A 23,180-nucleotide genomic window follows, 5' to 3' on the forward strand; every position below is an offset into this window, starting at 1 on the left:
CTATCTAAGTGCACAGCCTCACACTTTCCCACATTAAACTTGATTTGCCAACTTTTTTACGCTCATTTACTCAACCTAACTATGTGCTGTTGCAGAGTCCAAGTAACCTCATCGCAACATGCCCTTCCACCTATTTTCATGTCCTCAGCAAACTTGGATATCTTGCATGCTGCCCAACCTCCAAGTCATTAATATAGATAGTAAATAATTGAGGACCAAGGACTGATCCTTGGGGATGACCATTATGAAATTGCTGCTCATTCACTGATCTATCCCTTAGCCCATATATTCAGTCCACTCTAGACAACTCCAGCTTCATAACCAGCTTTATTTAAGTTGAGGATACTGGTTTTGGACCTGGGATGTTCACCCTCAAACTGTATCTGGAATGATGTAGTCACCACTTCTTTGAGGATCCTTAACCACAAAATCTCTTATTAATCCTACCTCATTACACCAGACTATGCTTAAAGATAGGCTGTACATCCTGTACAAATTACTCCAAAAACAATCCTTGGCAAACTCCACAAATTCACTACCTTTCAATTCCTCTTTTGCACTATTTATTTTTGTAACTTATAGTAATTTTTAAGTCTTGTACTGCACTGCTGCCGCAAAACAACAAATTTCATGACGTATGTCAGTGATAATAAACATGATTCTGATCTTCCTTGATACTCTTGCCAGTTTAATCAGTCCAATCAATATACAGATTAAAATCACCCATAGTAATTGCAGTTTCCTTCTTAGATACATTTTCGTATTTATGCCTCGTCTTATCCAGAGGCAACATATTGGGCCCTATAGATTATTCCTTCCCATGTCTTCTTTCTTCTGCTATTCATTCTATCCAAACCAGTTCCACATCACTACCCAGTGCACCTACGTCACTAATCAACACCGTGCTCCCACCTTCTTTGATTAAAGCTGCCACCCCACCTTCTTTCCCTTTTTGCTTGTTTTTTTGGAACACTGAATAACCTGGAATATTAGTTTCTGATCTCAGTCACCTTACAACCACACCTCTAAAATACCTATCAGATCAAACTCATTTTTTCCCCACAATTTGAGCTGCTGGCTCACCTTGTTACAAATGCTACTTACATTCAGATAAAGAGCCTTAAGCATTATCTTTTCACAATTTTTAATTACTCCAGATTCACTGTCTGTCACACTTTTTTTTGCTAATATTTTCTGTTCCTTCCTGTCTTCCTTGGATTTTCATTCTTCCCCTCGTTATCCTCTCACACATTTTTTTTTATTTATTATACTTCCCCTCACTAGAATCTTCTCCCAATCTAATTAATTTAAAGAGGAGCTAGTATCAAAATTAATAAGTAGAATCACAAAAGGTAGCAAACATTGGATTACTGCCCGAGCACATGCATTGGCATAGGGTCCAGCAGACAGGCTCAGAAAGTTGGGTCAGGAAATTCATGGGGCGTTGACTCTCGAGAGAGGAATTTATTCTGTTGAAAAGAGCTTCGTTTGCATTGGACTGAATTGAAGACTAGCAGTAACTGGGAAAATAGAAAAGGTTTTAAACTATATAGTGGAATAGCAAAAAGGGCAAAGGAGATCTGAGGGGTATGTTTCTCACACAGAAGGCGGTGAATATTTGGAGTGAGGTGGTAGTGGAGGTAGATACTTCTACAACATTTAAAATGCATTTGGATAGGTACATGGTTAGGAAAGTAGAGGGAAATGGGCCTAATGCAGGCAAATGGGATTAATGTACATAGGCATCATGTTCAGCACGGTTGGGGTAGCCTGTAAGGGCCTGTTTCTGTACTGTAAGTTTCTATGATTCTATGAGGTCAGGTGAGGGAATTTAAAAAGCAAGCACAAGGTTATAGTACAGGGCATCAATATTGTTGATATACAAGCACGGAACAACAGCAAGGGACAGAGCATCAAGAAAGAATGCAATAACAAAAAGGATCAAATTTAGGAAAAATGGTAAGAAGTCAAAGTTATCCAAATGCATGAAAGATTTGTAACAAGATAGATGAATTGATGACACAAGTAGCGGTAACTGGATAGAATCTAATAGCCAGTACAGATGTAGTTGCAATGTAGTAAGGCTGGAAACTGAATATTGCAGGTTATTTTTATGGAAGTATAAGCAGAAAGGGGAAAAAAAGGTGAGGTCACTGATACTGAAGGAGGATGTTAGGATAGCAGTGAGAAATAAAGGACGTAGAATTTGTTTGTGTGGAGATGAATAATAACAAGGGAAAGAAATCACTGGTGACAGTAGTCTGTAGGCTAAACAATCAGAGACTCAATTATGAAATAAGGGGATTTGTAGGAAGGGTATTTCAATTAAGAATGGTGAATTTAATCTTCATGTGAGTTGAGCAAATTATATTGAAGACAAGGCACTTCACTGCATTCAAAACAGTTTCCTAGAACAGATTGTGCATCTAGTCAGAGAACAGACTATTTTGGATCTGGTCATGTGAAAAGGTATACTCTCAGTGATCTGAGAGTAAAGGATGCTCTGGGAAGACTGATCATAACATGACACAATTTCACATTCAGTTTGGTAATATCTTGTGTAGATGCAAGTTAAGGCTGTAAACTTAAATAAATACAATCACATAGGTTTGAAGGTAGAGCTGGAAGTGGTTTGGGATATTAGACTAAAAGCTACAAATGTTAGGTGAGCTATGGCAGCGTTTAAAACAAAATGTTTCATAATTTTCAAAAGCACAATATCCTTGGGGAATAAAAACTACAGCAAAGGAGATTCATCTATACCCAATAAAAGAAAAGAATTGTATTAGATTCAAAGAAAAAAACTTATGAAGACAATGAAGCGGTAGCAATACGATTGGGTAAAATTTTAGAAATCAGCAAATGAAGACTAAAATTAGTGAAGTATGAGAGTAAACGAGCAAGGAATATCAAACAGATTATCGGAGTTGCTACAAGTACATAATAAAGAGGGCAAAGTTAAACATTAACACCTAGAAGTCAAGACAAAAGAATTATCAAAGAGGGAGGGGAAAATAGGGAAATGGGAGAGACATTAAACAAATATTTTGCATGCATTATTATTACAGTTTATTACATTAAAAGTGTACAATGATAGAAAATAAAAGGCCAAAAAGGGAGAAATAAGCAGCCTGCTTATTATGACAAAGGAAGCAGCCACGGCAGCTCCCATTTGTCCCATTCCCACTTGCTTTATTCCTCTGTCACCCTGCAATATATTCTCCCTTACATGCACACCAACTACCCCTTTATTATTCTTTTGCCACTTACCACTAAGGGGCAATTTACAGCAGTCAATTTAGCCAACTGGTAAGAGTTTGGAATGTGGGAAGAAACCCACACAGTCACAGGGAGAACATGCAAACTCCACACAGGCAACATCAGATGTCAGAATCAAACCTGGGTTCCAGGAGTTGTGAGGGAGGAGTGCTAATTGCTGTGCCACCATGGCACCCCAGGTACACTAATGGACTAAAAGCTGACCCATTGCAATTCGCCTATCGCCGAAACAGGTCTACAGCGGATGCCATCTCCCTGGCCCTACACTCGGGTCTGGAGCATCTGGACAGTAAAGACACCTACGTTAGACTATTGTTTATTGACTACAGCTCTGCCTTCAATACAATAATCCCAAACAAGCTTGTCACCAAACTCCGAGACCTAGGACTCAACATCTCCCTCTGTAACTGGATCCTTGAGGATAGGCAGCAATACCTCCGGCACGATTATTCTCACACTGGTGCCCCACAAGGCTGCGTCCTCAGCTCTCCACTCTACTCCACTCCCTATACGCTCATGACTGTGTGGCCAGATTCTGCTCTAACTCCATCTACAAGTTTGCAGATGATACCACCGTTGTAGGCCATATCTCAAACAGCGATGAGTCGGAGTACAGGAAGGAGATAGAGAGCTTAGTGGAATGGTGTCATGACAACAACCTTGCCCTCAATGTCAACAAAACAAAAGAGCTGGTCATTGACTTCAGGAAAGGGGGTGGTGTACATGCAACTGTCTACATCAATGGTGCTGAGGTCGAGAGGGTTGAGAGCTTCAAGTTCCAGGGAGTGAACATCACCAACCGCCTGTCCTGGTCAAATCACGTAGCTTTATTGCCACGGCCAAGAAAGCTCACCAGTGCCTCTACTTCCTCAGGAGGCTAAAGAAATTTGGTTTGTCCCCTTTGACTCTCACCAACTTTTACCGATGCACCATAGAAAGCATCCTATCTGGATGTATCACAGCTTGGTACAGCAACTGCTCTGCCCAGGACCGCAAGAAACTGCAGAGAGTTGTGGACACAGCCTAGCGCATCACGGACACCAGCCTCCCTTCCTTGGACTCTATCTTTACCTCCTGTTGTCTTGGTGAAGCAGCCAGCATAATCAAAGACCCCACCGACCCGGGACATTCTCTCTTCTCTCCTCTTCCATCGGGTAGAAGATACAGGTGCCTGAGGGCATGTACCACCAGGCTTAAGGACAGCTTCTACCCCAGTGATAAGACTATTGAACAGTTCCTTTATCAATGAGAGGGACTATGACCTCACGATCTACCTTGTTGTGCCCTTGCACCTTATTGCACTGCACTTTCTCTGCAGCTGTGACACTTTACTCTGTACTGTTACTGTTTTTACCTGTACTACATCAATGCACTTTATACTAACTCAATGTAACTGCACTGTGTAAATGAATTGACCTGTACGATCGGTTTGTAAGACAAGCTTTTCACTGTACCTTGGTACAAGTCACAATAATAAACCAATACCTAATGGCCTGCATCCCAGGCTTCTAAACAAAATGGGACAGATATAGACCAAGCAATGGTTGTGATCTTTCGATATTCCCTATATGCTGGAAAGTTCCCAGTGAATTGGAACATTGCAAATGTGACACCATGATACAAGAAAGGAGGGAAAGAAAATGCAGAGAACAATGGGCCAGTTAGGTAAACATCTGTCACAAGGAAGATAACAATGGCATCCATTATTAAGAAAGCAATGACAAGACTCTTAGAAAATCACACTACAATTACAGAAAATAGTTTTATAAAAGGGAAATTACATTTGACTAACTTAATTGGAATTGTTTGAGGATGTAATAGCAGAGTAGATGAAGGGGAGCCAGTAGTTGTAGTGTATCTGAATTTCTAAAAGCTTTTGAAAAGCTGACATATAAAATGTTACTTAACAAGAGGAGACCTCATGGTACTGAAAGTATTGTACCAGCACATATAGAGGATGGTTTACCTGACAGACTAGGAACAAATGGGTCATTTTCAGGCTGGCAACCTGTACAGGACCTCCCCAGGTTACCAACCTCTGACTTATGCACAGCCCATTCATAGGAATGAGCATTCGGGAGACCGTTGGGATGGATTTGCCGGCTGCTGCAGAGCTGAAGGCATCTGGGTGGGACTGGGAATGGGGCATTTCCTTATGCTTTCTCTTAAAGTTTTGGTCTCCTTATTCAAGGAAGGATTATACTTGTCTTTGAGGCACGGAAAAGGCTCACCAGATTGACTCCCAAGATGAAAGAGTTGTCTTAATAAAAAAAGATCCTATGCCTTTTGCAGTTAAGAAGAAATGAAAGTGAAGCACACTTCTCCCAAGAGCAAAAAACAAAATGCTGGAGGAACTCAGTAGGTCAGACAGCATCCATGGAGGGAAATGGACAGTCAGCGTTTCAAGTCGAGACCCTGCATCACGTTGGCTGTCCATTTCCCTCCACGGATACTGCCCGAGTTGCTGAGTTCCTCCAGCATTTTGGTTTTTGCTCCGGATACCAGCATCTGCATTTTCTTACGTCTTCATTCTTTTCCCAAGACTTGTGAATCTTTGGAATTCTATACCCCAGAGAGCTTCATTATGTATATTCAAGGCAGAGGCAGACTTTTAGACTTCAGGAGAAACAATGACAATGGGAATCAGACAGGAAAGGGTTGAGATCAATGATCAGACCAGCCATGATGTGACTAAATGGCGCAGTAGAATTGAGGGGCCACATAGCCTCCTCCTGTTATGAATGTTACAATCTCAAAGCAGGAAGACGAGTACTCCTCGCCCCAACTTACTGCTGGAAGCTGGGTGTCCCTTACTCAGTGCCTTAAGTTGTATTTACAGAAGGATTAGAAAAATACCCTGAGCAATACACCACACATATATCAGTCCTGTTTAAACAAGTTAAGACACAAATTAATTATCTCACTGAAATGTTTGCTGTCTGAAACCATCCTGCTGAACTTTGCAGTTTGTTTTATGTTGAGTTTAATGCCCTTTCACCTCCCAAGCACAAGCTCATTTAAAAGCACAACTAAATGAAAGAGATTAATTAGTTTACAAGAATATGTAAAACAAAAGAATCTAGCAGCAAGGGGAATGTCAAATAGAGGGCAGCAAAATATTCACAGAAGAAGAGGAAATCAAAAAAATTGTCTAAAAATTGGGGTGTGTGAAGCTAAAAAAAAAACAACCACTGATTCTCATTCACCAAACACCAGTGAACAAGTGAAGAGGAATCATAAAATGATCCACAGACCTACAGAGGCCATTCAGCTCATTATGTCAGCTCTTTGAAATTTCCACTACCCTGCTACGTTCTCCAGAGTTCTGCATTTTCTTTCCTTTTCATTTATTTACTTAAATCCTCTTTGAATGCGAAAGATGGATCTCCCTCCACAACTCTTTCAGGCAACGTACTGCAGAACAATTCAAGTGAGCTATTAGCTCACTTTGTAGAAAAAGATTTTCTTCACAATGCTAGTACATCAATTAACCCAAATCCCTGGACCACCAACCCTTCTGGCAATGGAAAAGTAATATCCACTGATATTTCTTCAGTTTCCCCTCACTGACGTACGGTCAGACAGATGTACAGAAAGACCACTGCATTGTCAGAGGGAAAATACTGAAGTGCAATGTGCTGTCAGAGATGCCAGGAGACCTAAAACCCAGGAGGAAACACTAAACCTGGGCTGCAGCTACTCATTCAAAGTTGATGCACAAGATCGCACAGTGCTAAGGATGTAGAAAAGGAAAGTCTGGCTTCCTGGTCACTAGTTATCCCTCAACTAACATCACTTAAAAAGGCTACATGATCACTATCATATTGCTGATTGGAGGCAAGTTAGTTGCCAGATTTTCTACATTATAAAAATGAGTATAATTGATTGGCTCTAAAGCACCTTGGGATATGCAGAGGTCACAATTGTAACTATACCAATTCTACTGCTTCTTTCCCCCACATGGGACTAGATAGCTTCCCAAATGCTGCATAAATTTAGATTTCCATTGTTTATTTATGGAGACTATCTACTGCCATCCTGCTGGGACTCCAAGAAAATAATGGTACAATGAAAACGTAGGCTCCTGTGGAAGAGGCTGCCCATGCACACTGCATTAGCATGGCCTACAATAGATGCCATCCTTACATCATAAGCAAAGCAAGTACACATTAATACCCAAATGCCTTGCCAGTGCTATTCCCAGATGTTATAGAGACAAGCAACTACCCACCAGTATCAGCCCTCAGCATTATACAGTTCGGACATATTTTAGAAGGAATTAATCAAAATCTGTGCTTTATGCTCAGTTTGAAAAGACACAGTGAATGTTTGCCTCTTCTGTCACACTGCACTGAAATGCCAATCACAGGGCCAACAGGAAGAGGAAGTCAGGCCTACAACTAGGGAGGTGGATGCTCCCCAGACAGGAAGTGGCTCTTGCCAAGTATTTCCTGCATGTTCAGGAAGTACTGTTGCTCTAACGCCCCCTGCACCTTTGGGCCAGGAAATTACACACATAGCTAAACAGCGGGGGAATAGGTCAAAATAAGTGACAGTCTCATACTCAGGAAGCTCCTTCAACGAGAACACCCTGTTCACTGTTGTATTATTAGTTTGCAAGGCAGCTATAAAACCTGATAAGTTAATTTTCTCTTTGAAATTAGTTTCTTCATAAAAAGAGCACCCAACTCCCATTCAGTCACTGAAAGGCTGATTCAGAGAAACTGATGTACATGGGAATTAAAATTTAAAATTTCACCTTAAACAGTGGACAAATCTACACTGTGACTTGATCAGACCTGAGGCGAGGAGGAGAAGGAATTGCCCTCTCATGTTCTACAGATTAGGAATTTAAAAAGTTAGCTAAAATCCCTCCCCTGATTCATCTCATCTGGTCATTAACTAGAAGCTGTTCATGTGAAATGAAATTACTATGAAATGATTCACCCACTGCAGTTCCATGATCTATCTCCTGGTGGATGCATTGTACACTTGGAAGTGCATACAGGTTGAGGAACACTCTACCCTGGTGCTTGGATACCCCTAACCCCTAACCCCAGTACCCACACTCAATGGCTCTGATCATCTTGCCCTGTGCCCATAAATCCAACAGTCATATATCACTTTTCGATAAATTATTCAATTCCTTTCTGAAAGTTACTAATGAATCTGTTGCTGCCATCCTTTCAAGCAAGGTATTCTGGACTCCTGCAAATCACTGCAGTTCTCTGTCTTGGTTTTGTTGCTAGTATTTTTCAGTTTCCCAGAGTAAGTGTTTGTGGATTCATTACTCTCACATTACAAGTATCTCTACTGGTTGCTGCCTATTTATAGACATACCTGCGGACTGTGGCCTCCATACCCCATGCTGTGAGATGACGGGATGGATAGTGTGTGTGGACCCAATGGCGAGCTGATAACTGAGAAGGGAGAGCCCAGTCCATTCATTGGAGAGTTCAAAGTGCTAATAGGTGAATGAAGCTGCCCTGGGGAGCTGATCGAGGGGCTGACCCCAGACCCCATCATCTGAGGGTGAAGAGAAGGTGCATTCATGGCTGCTCCAGAGGAATCGCAATTCATGGACACATTCACTTGTGTTCGAGAGTCTGTAAGAAGATCAAATATTTTAAAATGCTGAAATAAAACATAACACTACCTTCATTATATAACTCAGCTACACATTCCTCAACATCCCATAACACATGACAGAAACACACAAAACAGGAATTAGTTACAGTGACACAAGTCTCAGCATTCCTTAATTCAAGAAGGTCATTTTGCTACTGAAGTGATTTGTCAGATTGAAGCAAGATTGCCAGAAACAGGATGATTGGTGTTCAATGTGCCACATGACCCAAAAGGAGCTGATCATCATATCCAGCCTACAAAAAGGACAAGTGAATTGTGTGCAAGCACAGAAACTGGTGTGGGTTATCTCAAACATTTTGCATTAATATAAATGGGACATCCTATACCAGGATATTCAATATAAAAGGCACATTTTGTGCACAGCACATTAAAGTTAACTCAAGTTAAAAAGTGAGGACGTCACCCAAAATTATAGTTGCTCCTGAAATATGTAGATACTCATGAAATTATCAACAGCAAACCTAAAGAGAGGGAGAGATTAATAAAGCAGGCACCAAGCCACAGCTCCAGACAGTAAACGGATGCCAGATAGCATAAGTCTACAGCGGAGTGAGAGAGAGCAAGCAATATACTAAATGGCAGGGATCAGGGAATCAAAGAATCAAAGACAGACAACTAGTTTGTTTTTTTGTGCTTCTTAAATTCCCTGGTCATCCCAAAGTGTTTCACAGGCAATTAACTTCTGCAATTATTATGTGACTATATGACACAAGTGCAATGAGATGCATATTTCTGGTACACAAGTTTATGGAGGAATATTGCCCAAGATGCCAAGAAAACTTCCCTGCTCTTCTTCGAATCATGCCTGTGGGATCGTTAAAATCCACCTAGACAAGCAGATAGTTCCTCAGTTTAATATCTTGTCTTAAAGATGGCACTCACTCAAGATTTCCCCTCCAACAATTCACCATTCCCTCAGTACTACCCATCTGACAATGTGCCAGTCCCACAATACTGCTTCACAATATTTATCCCTTTGATGACCATTAAATAGAACTGGTGATTATCTCGCTGGTGTTTGTGGGACTTACCCATATGTTAACTCATTGTGATACTTTAGACACCACAGCAGGGACAACATTTCAAAAGTACTAAATGTAGTACTCATGATATACCAGAGTTCTTTAGAGATTGGCTCTAAAGAACTCTGGTAGATAATGAGTTCTGACCAGTTATTTATCTATGTAGCTATCCAGTTGATTTCAGCAAGCCACGCTACAGCGGCACCAGATGCAAAGTGCCACCAGCATGCCACTTATTGTCATGCTGAATGCTCTTACCACCCCCAAAAATTGTGTTCTTTCGATCAGTGAGGAAGCTGTGATTGAGTGGTGCTACTAAAAAGTGAAAGGCAGACTCAGATCCCACAGCCAATGCAATGTAGTCAGGTTAGACTTCATATCCAAGAATACTGCACATTTATGCCAGACATCCAGCAAACAAGTAGGAAAAAAAGCATACATTTCAATATGCAGTCAACAACACCAGAGAATGCGTCACAGTTATTAATGAACATCTGCCCTATTCACTGATTTAATGCAAGTGAAAGTTAGTGTTGGTCAATACCAACACCAAACACTTCCAGAGCAGGTTAGAGAGCAAAATTCCCTCCATGCTGAAGTTGGAAACCCAACCAAAGAAAAGGGATGAAAAGAGTGCGCAGGTCAGACTACGACTGGAACAAGAACACCAGTGAACCTACCTGGTATGGACCTTTGGTTAGATCAGTTTCAATGAAGGGTCCACAGCTGAATTTCTCCACAGATGTTGTCTGACCCAAGTTTCTGTAACCACAGCAAAAGGTTTTAATTACTTCTCCTTGCCTGGTCCTTGCCATGACCTTCTCTGCACAACCCACCCGTGCCTAGCACCAGACCATTCGTGGAACATCATGCCAAATTCCTGCCTGTCCTGTGTCAGCAGCTTAAGGGCCATGTAAACCATATTCCTCTGTACTTCCTTTTTTTTCCCCAAACCATTTTTGTTCTCTCAAGATATTCTCCCACTCTCACTGCAATTTCCTGCATTCCCTTCTATAACCCATTTCATTTACTTACACAAAAACAAAATACTGTGGATGCTGATAAAAATAGATGTTGGGAGGTTAAGCAGCATCTGTTGAGACAGAAACTGAGTGATTTCTTCAGGTCAAAGAAGAAACATTACATTGTTTTCTCTCTACACAAATGGTCTATGACTTGCCAAATAGTTCCCACATCTCATTTTCCTTTTATCAATTGTGTATGATCATTGTGTTGCTATTCAGCCTTTTGGTTTGATTCACTTTGACTGCAATATTGCTGATTATTTAACCTGTTCAATAACTGACTAACATTACACTCATTCCAACAAACATGTTGTATTGTTTCATCAGTATAAAAACAAAGCTCACATGAATGTTTGTCCCTTCTTTCCATACAAGGCATAAAAATTTAAACCAACTAAATTATGTTTGCAGATTTTGATTTTGTGGCTCTGCAGTGAGATCGAGTGGGGAGTCAGAAATCATTAGTTCAATACACTATTGGGGGAGCGACGCATTTACAGGTACTATTCATCAAAGATTAAGCATCAGACAAAGAACTCTACCCAGGCACCATCAGAAAGAGAGAGGCAAATGTTCCCAGTTTTCTGTTCGAACTTTCTCATTAATTGCCCATTAACTCATTTATGGGATTTTGCAGGGTAGAAAATGGCTGTTGCATTTACTGAGAAAAAGCAAAAATTATTGAAATTAATTTATGAAGGGGAAGAGGAACGCCAACTCACTTTTTTTTTAATATGAAACAAGGGTTCAGGAGTGAGAGCTTCCACTGAAGGAACTGGACATCCCATCCAGAAGCCTGGCTGTACAAGAAATAAACTAGGAGGGGATTTTTAACATTACCTGTTGCCTGTAACCTGACTGGCCTGTGTCAAACAGGCAAGGAATTCCATATAATGTGGCCTGGGCCAGATTACCCAATGGAATTTTTCTAGCTATTTTTGAGGTACTCCACAGAACAATTCATCTGAAGAGATTATAGTCACCTCCAGCAGAGAGGCCAAGAATATCAGATTACATAGCTCCAGACAGGCTCCAAAACCGCCCACGCTGCCAGGCATCAGCACAGAAACAAGAGAGGAATTGTTGACATAAATTTGGCAGGACCGGCAACTCCAGGACCACTGAGAACTGTAGGGGGTTGTTTGGAGGGGGTGCTGAGGACTTCCAAGGCATTCAACTGTGAACGAACATTGCACCGCACCAACACGCAGAAAGCAGCCTCAGGATTTAAACAGAAAATCCCCATCCAATCCTAATCCTTCTCGGGGCAGAGAGACAAGAGGAGCTTTGTAAAATCAGTCTTCTGTGGCAACGCACGACTGCAGCTGACAGGTGACAAGAAGATTAAAGTGCTGAAGGCAGCCAACAATTCAGATTCTGATGAGTTTGATAGATTCTCAACAAGCCTACGGGGACCTCCTCAAACCCTGTTTTATCCAAGTAATCTTGGAACCCAGCTGGGACTGTTTTGCAAGGGAGCAGTCATGGAAACTGCAGAACTAATATTTAATAATTGACACAAGCTTTTGCGATTAGACTAACTGTTAATAAGCATCAAATCATAAGGGAGGGCAGGATACTGAGGGGTACCAGAATTGCAAGCAATGTGAGACAACATCAAAAAAAGGCAAATATGCTCATCTTAAATATGTCACTTAGTGGCATTGAGACTGCATTTATTTCGAAAAGGTCATGTGCAGATGGTGAATATAACCCTGCTCAGAGAACTTTCTGTACAAAACACTGAGTACAATCCCAACTTTTATGTCCTTATTTTCATCTCTCTGTTCTGAAATCACCCAATGATACAGGATACATGGCCACCAAGGTGCCTCACAGTGTGATCATTCACCAAGGTAGTCCCAAACAGTCCACAAATTGCTCTACTATAGCTTCCATAAGAACCAAACACAAAAGTCCATTAACACCCTGCATTTACATCACACCTTTAACACAGTGTAAAGTTAAAAGGTACTTCGTAGCAGCACGGTGTAACAAAAGACAAGGCAAATAAAAACTTAGTCAAAGAGGAAGCTTTAAGGAGGCATTCTGGGAACTTTAGGCTTTGTAGCTGAATGCACAACTAGCAATGCAAAGCAATGGAAATGGGCAATGTGTGGAGACCAGACCTGTGAAATATCTTGGGACAGTTTACATACAATGTTAATGCAAATCACTGCAATATGCACAAGGCTTCAGAATTTAAAAATCTGCTCCAGTGAGTCATCTCTGTATCATGTTCACTGGCCAAATTGAACACCCTTTTTTCCTGATGATAGTTAAACTGCAAGGCCAAGAGCTAAAGCTAGGTGGAAAATGCTACCCAGGCTGTCGCAGGCAAAGACCTTTCCTGAGGTTAAGTACTGAATTTGCTAATTCAGAAGCCTCCCCCAAGAGCTGCTTGCCCTCCTGTCAATTGTCAAACTGCAAATGGGGTGATCTCATCAAAATGAATTATATCTGTACTCCATGTCTGGGGCTTCATTAGGTCAACTCATTCAGAAGCTATCAATCTGAGTGTTTGAAAATCTCTTTAGACTTGCAACGAAGAATTGATAAAGAAATACATTTGATAAATATCATCACATCACCATTAAAAAGCTCAATGGAAAAATAATAGAGTAGCATTTTATTTTGAATATTTGTCCCTATTAATTTAGTTACAAAATTCAAGACTTTCTCCAACCTTCAGAGAAGAGAGAAATTATTTTATTTTTCCAAAAAAACAAGCCAATCCTTGAGAAGGTTCAGCAGCTGCCAACCACTCTGAACTTTCCATAAACAAAGGGCTTGTGAAAGCTCAGGCTCAGTGAACCTGAGATTCAAAGTAATGAAAGACGTCTGTGGAATCTGTCCCCTCTGGCAAAGCATAACAGCCAAAGGGCCCCTCTTCCCTTCCCTCTTCTTCCTTATGATCCTATTCTGATCTCAGAAACAGTATACATGACTACTAGGAAGTGCCCATATGCAACAGGAAGATATATATTGGAAAGTTCAAAAAAGCAGGGTATGAGGTAAGTGAGGAACAAAGAGTGAGAGAAAGAGGCCTGGAGATAAAGAAGGAAGTGGGGAGGAGAGAGAAAAAAATTACCACTTTAATGTATCCTGTAATATTTTAGTTAAGTAATACAGGTATTAATTGATATCTCAGTTTAATAACTCAGAAACGAATACTTTCAACAAATACTTCCTCAAAAGTGTTCTCCAAAACCACAAAGCTCCCTCAGTAGAGCATCCTATACCATTCCCACCATTCCCTCTTCCCTACCACTGTTTCCTTAGCACTGCTCCTGACAGTACACTACAAATGTCAGCCTTGATCACGAGCTCGGCATGTGGAGTAGCACTGTAACCCAAGACCTCCTGACTCAAAGATAAGTATTTTCACTACAAAACCTGAAACCTAGTCTTGAGTCCACATTTTCTGGTTCATCACCTGGCAGGTTTGCATTGTGAGCTCTGCTCCAGATCCCTGAAGATGCCATTATTGCCCTGGAAGAGCTGGTCTGTAAACAACTCGAATGCAGCTCCAACAACAATAGTAACATCTTGTGGATGCTGACTCCAGGAACATCACTCCCAACCACAACATATTATACAGCTCTATTGCCATATTCAAGGGGTCTAGGGCAGGAGGTCAAGACTCTCAAGTTCAGCAAACTGAGGTTTCCTGGTTCTCAAAGTCCCAGAGCACCACAGTGCAAAGCAGCCACTTTCAACTTACCAGACTGCAATCAGAAACAACTTCTACTTTCAAGCACCTTTCACCATCCCAAAGCACTTTACAGCCAGTGAAGTACATTTTGATGTCACAATTGAAACATAGGAAAACTGCAAGGACTAACAAAAAATGGTCTGAGTGCTTAGAAGTCCCCTGGTCTTCTTCAAATGGCATGAGGGGAATTTTGCTGCCCACCAAGATGACAGACAGATTCCAGCACCTGCAGTCTCTTTTGTCTTCTTTGTCTCAGGAGCATTATTCATTATTACTGGAAATAGTTAATAATTTAAACTATCAACAATACTTTATTCATCAAACCTATTAATGGATGACAATATTACATGAACCATTATTAACCACCATTATATACAAGACATATTGTACCTCTCTTAATATTTAATCCAAATAACTGTTCAGTCGCTATGCTTCACAAAGTCCTCAGGATACTCGATTCAATGGACCCTGGTCTCCTCATTCATTCTTGGCTAGTAAATACTTTGGTTCTGTTGAAGGGGTCCTGGGGCTGAAACCTTAGCTATTTCCCATTCCACAGATGCTGCTTGACCTGATGAGTCTTTCCAACTTTTTTTAGTTCAGATTTCCAGCAGTTGGCGTTTCTTGATTTTCAGATACTTTCTCTTGCTCAGTGGAGGTAACCATTCACTTCCAGATGTAAGGAGTAGACTTATTTCATGTCATTCTTTTGTAGTTTGGTAATAATTATCCTCAAGTGCCTAGTTCATCTCTCAAAGTTATGACTTAAGATTCACTCTCAGACTGTCTCTTTCTATACTTTCAAAATCTCTTGCTTCAGATATTGCATCATATCATCTTGTCTGGTAGCATCCTCAGTCTCCAACAACGGGTGTGAGATTGGAGTACATCTTGCCGTGTTGTCTCAGGGTCAATATCCTGGGCATTTTGTTTCCTGTGATAGTGTTGGCTTAGCATGTGGGCTACACTTGTGTCTTTGCCCAATCAATAATGAATCTTTACAGCTTAAGTGATTGCTTGCATTGAATCAATCTTCATGAGCCTGTCATGATATATCCTTATCAGACCCACCTCCTGTACTGCATGTCATCCAAGCATTGGTGTAACATCTTTCTGATGAAATCCATGATGAAATCAGCCCTCAATTCTTTCATTTACCGCCTTCAGGAAGAACTTCCCAAGCAGCTGCAGTATAGTCTCATTGTACATAGACAACACATCTTGCTGGTTTCAATTGATGATTTGCTTCAGAAGGACATTACATGTTGCTCCAGAGTCAAGTTGAAGTGTCATTGGCTTCCCTTCACCTCCTGGTAAAGATACATCTCAAAGGTGTCCCTTCCACAGAATTAATTAATGTCATTTGGCATCAAGTACATTGTTTTTAACTGGTTCCCTGAATCTGACCTGCATAACTCAGAAAGGCCTCGACATGGACCATATAGGTCCTTTTCATTGTGCATTGTGGAAATGATACTTAAATACAATATTTCAACATCTAAGCCAACTCAGCCTGACTTTCCCTGATCCACCTTCCCTGCATATCCTTTCTTCCATCAGCCACCCAATATTCCTTGTCCAGCTTTGGCTAGCCCCACAACTTCACATTACTTATATAAACTTGAAAGCCAACTGCATCTCACTTAGTAGCCGTCCACTCTAGCTGGACTTGTGGATTTCACAAATAACATAATCTCTGATGGACGAGTCCTTCAAATTTGCAAAACTGCAATTATCTGCTAAAGTATCAAAGGAGGCTTCCTCCTCTTGGATAAAATATATGTCAACTGTTTCATTGCAAGTGATGTATCCTTTAGTGGCTCACTTGAGAACTTTGTGACATAATATATTTCTCTCCCCTTGTTATCAATGAGGGTAGCATAGCAGCGCAGCAAGTAGAGGTAGCTTCAATCTTGACCTATTCAGTGTTGCCTGTGTGGAGTTTACACATTCTCCCGATGACCATGCATGTTTGCTCTGGATGCTTTGGTTTTCTCCCACATGCCAAAGATGTGTGGGTTGCTAGGTTAATTGCCCCCAATGTTGGTGGGTGGTAGAATCTGGAGGAACAATGATGGGATTGTGCAGAACATAGGTCACACAGAAAATCAGTAGGGGATTGGGACTACTCTGTGAATTGGCATGGACAATGAGCCAAATGTCTGCCTTCCATATTGTAAGGAAGTACAGGCCGTTCCCAGGTTACAAATGCCCAACTTATGAACACATGTAGATACAAAATGAGCTCCCATAATATTATTAAATTCAAAAGTCTAATGTACATACATGCAGTACATTTGTTCCTACGAACAGCAGAACTAGTTCCCTCTCTTTCTCTCTCCACTTTTAGTCATTGTCCTTTCTTATCAGTCTTATGTTTTTGATGCCATTCATTAGAGTACTGAGGAGGTATGGTTACCATAATGAGTGATTTTTGTGTATTTTCCAACTTTTGGACCTGTAGAAATGGATCCCCAAACTATTTTGGTTTATCTACCATAACCAGCTCAATATCAATTGTAAACCTTTCCACTCTCTCCATTCTTGGTGCAGATTATTAACCTGGAAATTCAGAAGCTTGGGGACTTTATTTATTCCATCAAGTATAAAGTCAATTGAATCAAGTAGCTTAGTGCCTCTCTACACAAATCCACGTTATCTCCATTGTGAGAAATCACACCTAGTTTTTGGTATTCCAGTTCATGTACTATGTCTAAATTTCATAATTCCATTAACCAGTACTTATGACATTTCTCTTCATTATTCATTCCCTAAGGTACTGAAAGCAGTTGGCAATTTAAACTGTCAAAAGTAGTTACATTATCAATCATCTGACCGAGAAGATTTTTCACAGTTGCTTTCTTTCAAATGGCCCCTTTCTGCAATTTGTCCCCAGACACTGTTGCAACACCAGTCTGCAGATAGATACACACTATAATCTTTTAAAGGGTGACATTAAAGGAACAATTACTGATGACAGATAGATATCACGTAAAGTATATGCTACAAACATGCCCTCAGTTCGATACATCATCAAGACGATGGTACCTCCAACAACACTGCACTCTGTCAGTACTGCTTCTCCAATAGCACAAAACTTACAGCTGTATTGGCAGTGTTGTCTTGGATCGTGGGTGAGAGACTTTGGGGCTCGAATCAACAACCCTCTAACTCAGGGGTGCACGAAAATTGCACAGTGCTAATGATGACTCTCATTTACAAATGCTGATTTTGTTGATCAACCTGGCTGATGTGTTGCAAAGATTCCTGACCAAATTCACCTGCCAAACCGCACAGCAAACAGAAAAATGTCTCCACACAAAAGGAAGCTGAACATCCAATCCTCTGCAAACTAATCTTTAGTCTCAAAATCCACTCTGTTGGAGGTGGAGTAAATTATCAGGAGGTGCATACCAATCTCAAATTCATTATATCAAAAAGAGCTGGCACCTTGATTGTCAGTCCTATTAAACAACAGATGGCATCTCAGATTACCTCAAAGCCGCCCTCACCCAAACTCCACACGCAAATATTTCTTCAGCAAACTCAAGATAGAAACCAGGGGCAGAAACTCCATTCCACATCCCCAACATGTGGGTGCTGGTGGTACACTGCAATAACTTGTTGCTGGCACTGGCTTACAGAGTCGTCAGAAAGACTGTAGATCTGTGGATTTTGCTTTTGCAGCACATGCAGTGCTCACTCCAAGAGAATGAATTTTATTTAGTAAGAGGCTGTCTACAAGTCTTCTAGTGAATTAAGTAGCCAGCTACAACTAGTTAACTGAAGTTACTATCAGCTGACTCAGAACTTGTGGTTGGTGGGAGTATATACCTCTGGGTTCTGCTAAAACACAATGGGTTTTAGCACAGCATGCAGTGCCCTCTGAGAGCAGCGTACAAGGAGAGTGGACTTTGGCTATTATTGCAGTGTACCACCAGCACCCACATGTTGGCTATTAGAGACATCAACAAGGCAAAAGTGTAACTTTATACTTAAAGACAAAACAATAGCATTAAGATACCTTGTGAGCAGGACCCTTAAAGATGCACAGTTGTATACTGTGGGGGTGTGGGAACCAGAGTGGCAGGGCAGCAAGTGGAGAGGCTGTGGGAAAAGTAGATGTTAAGACTACAGGCAAAGATGGAAACTGAAAAGTTGAGCATGGTGGAACTAATGTTCTAAGCTGTATCTATTTCAATGCAAGGAGCATTGTAGGCAAGGCAGATGAACTTGGAGTGTGGATCTGTATGTGGAATCATGATGATGTAGCCATTAGTGAGACTTGGTTGCAGGAGGAGCAGGGCTGACAGCTCAGTGTCCTGGGTTTTTGTTGTTTTAGACATGATAGAGGAAGAGGGGTGGCATTACTCATCGGGAAAGTGTCACAGCAGTGCCTAGAGGACATACTGGAGGGCTTGCCTACTGAGGCAATTTAGGTGGAACAGAGGAATAAAAAAAGGATGACTCTATGACCTTCTATTTTGATTCAGTAAATTAATCTGATGTAAAACCTGAAATAACTTGGCTATGAGATGATGGTTTTCTTTTCTCAATCAAACAGGTTTACTCTAAATTATAATCCACTGTGCACACATTTAACTAAAACATTGTCTTGAAACTAGATTAACAACTAAAGTTGTAATTAACCAGGATATATAGCTTGCTAATGAATTATTAACTAAATGCATTAAGTAAGACAGACATGGCAGCACAAGTGATGTGTTGCAGCTGCAAAATATAGAAGCTGATGGAAACTACCAACATCCATGGCAATCACATCTGCATGAAGTACCTGCAGCTTGACAAAATCTGGCTCAGAATTAATAATGTAGAATCCAAAATTCAGACACTACAATTAACTTGGAGGGAAAAGTTACCCGACCACACTATTGCGAAAGACAGACACTATCTAAATTAAGTACTGCAGAGGGACAGGAAAATATGACTAAAAGTGAGGCAGGGATGAGGATCCAGAGATAGTGGTGAAAGAGCCCAGCCCTTGCACTTATTCAACAGATATGAAACTCTTACAGCCCATATGGATGAGAGCAGAAAACAAAAGGAAGATGAGCAAACTAACCACAGCACCAATGGTGCGGGGGGCGGGGGGGGGGGGGGGGGTCATTCAAGCTGAGGGAGTGAAAAGGAATTCAGTACTGATGGGGAATAATACTGTTCTGTGCAGACCCAAGAGCAAGTTTTGATGGCTGTGTTGCCTGCCCAATACCAGGATCAAAAAGATCAGGGTGCTAAATGCATGGCTTAAGGATTGCTGTGGGGGAAAAAAAGATTTCAATTATTGGCACACTGCCATGAATTGGCAAAAGGCAGCTATTCCATTGAGATAGGCTTCATTCAAAATGAACTGGGACCAGTGTCTTAGCAATTCACATAACTATGGTTGTAAATAGGGCTTCAAACAAAAGCTGGGTGGAAGGGAGGTCTCAGGAGAGAGGAAATTAAGCAAAGTGAATAGAAAGGACAAGGCAGGATAGTAAAATGAACACTGATGACCAAAGTGTCAAAAGGATATGTCATACAAATAAGAGTATACTTTAAATTAGTCAAAACAGCATTAAAATGGTATGAAGACTTTGCATGTCAAGTGCATTCAGATAGAAAGGCATATAAGGCTGCAGAACAAGTGGTATTCATAGACTAACAGCAGAGAAACAAGCCCTTTGGCACACCAGGTTCATGCTGATCATCAAGTACCCATTTACACTCCTCCTAATTACCAGCACTTGGAGCTTAGCCTTCTATGCCTTCACGATTCAAGGGCTCACTTAGATACTACTAAAATGTTGAGGGAGTATGTGTCCACCACCCACTTAGGCAGTGCTTTCCAGATTCTAACCACCCTCTGGTTTTAAAAGAAAAGTTCTTCTTCAGATCCCCTACAAACCTTTTATTACTTAAACTCGTATCATCAAGCTTTGCTATGCTATGCAGAAGAATTTCCAACTATCTACCCTATGCCTGTCATAATTGTTTTAGCTTTTATCAGGTTCCCTCCTCAGACTTGTGTGTTCCAAAGAAAGCAAACCCAGCCTATCTAGTCTCTCAACCAAAACTATCCAACCCAGGCAAGATCTTGGTAAATATCTCCAGTGCAATCATGTTCTTCCTCTAGTGTGGAACCAGAATTGTACAGAGTATCCCAGCTGGGGCCTAACCAATGTTTCATAAAGTTGTACCATAATCTCCCTGCTTTTGTATTCCATACCCCAGCTAACGAAGGAACATATCCCATATGTACTCTTTACCATCTTATCTATTTGTGCTGCCACCTTGAAGGATACTTGGACTTGTACACTGGAGGTTGTTCTGTTCCTCTATACTCACTTGACTGCTACATTCACTGTATATGTGCTCATCTTGCACTTAGAGATTAAATTCTATCTCCCCATTTTACCAACCGATCAATATCACCCTGTAGCATAAGACTATCAACCTCACTATCAACAACACTAAGCACTTTCATATCATCTGCAAATTTACTAATTGTACTTCTACATTCATATCCAAATCATTGATGTATACAACATTAAGGGTAAACAGTGAGGGCTCAGGCACTGATCCCTGTGGGGAATCACAATTACAACGTAGCCCACTATTACCACCTTCTTCTCCTATTACCAAGCCAATTTTGAAACCAATCTGCCAACTTGCCATGGATCCCACAAACATTAACCTTTTGGAACAGTGTCCCTTAAAGTTTATCAAAGGCCTTACTGAAGTTCATGTGGACTACATTAACTATGTTGCTCTCATCAATACATACTGTTACTCTTTGAAAAATTCGATTAAATTGGTCAGATTGGATATTCCCCCTAACAAAACCATGCCAATTTATTTGATTAATCCCTGCATTTCCAAGTGCAGATTAATCCTGTCCCTCAGAATATTTCCAATAACTTCCCTGCCAATGAAATTAGGTTTGCAGGAAATGTAAGAGACTGCAGTTGCTGGAATCTGGAGCAACAATCAATCTGCTGGAGGAACTCAGCAGGTCAAGCAGCATCTGTGAGAAGAAAGGAATTGCTGATGTTTCAGGTTAAAATGCTGCATCAGGAAGTTAGACCTGCAGGCCTGAAATTCCCTGGCTTATCCTTGCCGCCCTCCTTGAATAAGGAGGGAATGAAGATTTTAAAATCTCAGGATCCCAGCAATTTCCTCAATTGCCTCCAAGAGCAGTCTGGGTTACATCTCATGAGGCCCTGGGGATTTATCCACTTTTAAGCCTACTGAGACATCCAATACCTCCTCCCTTTCAATGATATGTTCTAGAATTTCACCATCTTTCCACCCACCCCCTGAATTCTCCAATTACAACATCCTTCTCCTTAGTGAATACATATGAGAAGTATTCATTTAAGACCTTGTGTACGTCCTCTGGCCCCACAGATTGCCACTTTGGTCCCAAATGGGCACTATTCATTACTCTTACCCTTAATATACTTATAAAATGCTTCTGGGATTTTCCTTAATCTTGTCTGCCAGTGATACTTCATACCTGCTCCTCACTGTCCTAATTTGTTTCCCTGTTCATTATAATGTGGATGAATTGATGGTACAAATAGATGTTTATGTTCTGGTAGACATTACAGTGATGTGGTTGCAAAGCAAATTAAATATACCAGTACACTTAACATTTGAAAGAGATAAGCAAAATGAAAAGAGAAGGGGCAGTCATGATATTAAAGGTTGGGATAAAAGCAGTAGAATGACTCAGAAAACCAGAGAATCATTTTGGGTGGAGACAAGGAACAGCATGGGGCAGAAAATATTTGTGGAAATTGTCTAAAAACCCCTAAACAGTAGTGGTGACGCATGGTTATAAATCAGGAAATTAGTGGTCTGGGTAGCAAAGCTAACACAATAATCATGGGAGATATTAATTCACGTATAAACCGGACAAACCAAATTTGCAGTAATTGTGTGCAAGAATTCATGAAGTTGTCCTTCGTACAATTACTGCTAATTTGGTTTTCTAATTAGTGTTTAGGAACTAACAAAGAAATGATCCATCTTAGATCTAGTATCCCGCAAAGAGAAAGAATTAATTAATTAATCTAGCACCAAGGAGAAATGTGAAATTATCCATTTTGGCAAGAAAAATAAGGTGCATTATCTAAATGGTAATAGAGCTTTAAGATGCACAGGAATCTATGTGTCCAACTGCATGATTCCAGTTCCCAAAAGGCTGCTATGCAGGTATAGCAAGTAATTAAGAAAGCTACAGAACGTTATCATTTATTGCCATGGGAATACAAAAGTGGGGACGTTATACTTCAGTTATATACGGCATCAGCGAGACCAGTAAATACTGTTGGTCTTATTATTTAAGGAAGGATGGGACTGAGTGGGTTGCGTTTTGAGGAAAGATGTACTCCTGGAGTCTGGAAGCAGGAGATGGGACTTGATTGAAACATACAATATCCTGGGAGGTCTTGACCTGGTGAATGTGGAGAGGATGCTTCATCT

General features: G+C 40.8%; 1 protein-coding gene across 10 annotated transcripts in view; it reads right to left on the reverse strand.

Moving 5' to 3' along the window:
• LOC127582015 (retinoic acid receptor RXR-alpha-A) overlaps window positions 1–23,180 on the reverse strand; it is a 104,601-nt gene that overhangs the window by 35,356 nt on the left and 46,065 nt on the right. For 5 of the 10 annotated variants that reach the window (XM_052036939.1, XM_052036936.1, XM_052036938.1 and 2 more), the window contains 2 exons: window positions 10,631–10,712; window positions 8,620–8,885 (listed from right to left, as the gene is read on the reverse strand). In XM_052036939.1, coding sequence (XP_051892899.1) covers window positions 8,620–8,859 — 240 coding nt within the window. In that variant the 5' untranslated portion in view covers window positions 8,860–8,885; window positions 10,631–10,712. Of the gene's footprint in view, window positions 1–8,619; window positions 8,886–10,630; window positions 10,713–18,714; window positions 18,798–23,180 lie in introns of all 10 variants that reach the window. The other 5 variants (XM_052036940.1, XM_052036937.1, XM_052036935.1 and 2 more) reach the window with 2 other exon arrangements.

The sequence above is a fragment of the Pristis pectinata genome, chromosome 23, assembly GCF_009764475.1.
Source record: "Pristis pectinata isolate sPriPec2 chromosome 23, sPriPec2.1.pri, whole genome shotgun sequence".
Taxonomy (NCBI): Eukaryota; Metazoa; Chordata; class Chondrichthyes; order Rhinopristiformes; family Pristidae; genus Pristis; species Pristis pectinata.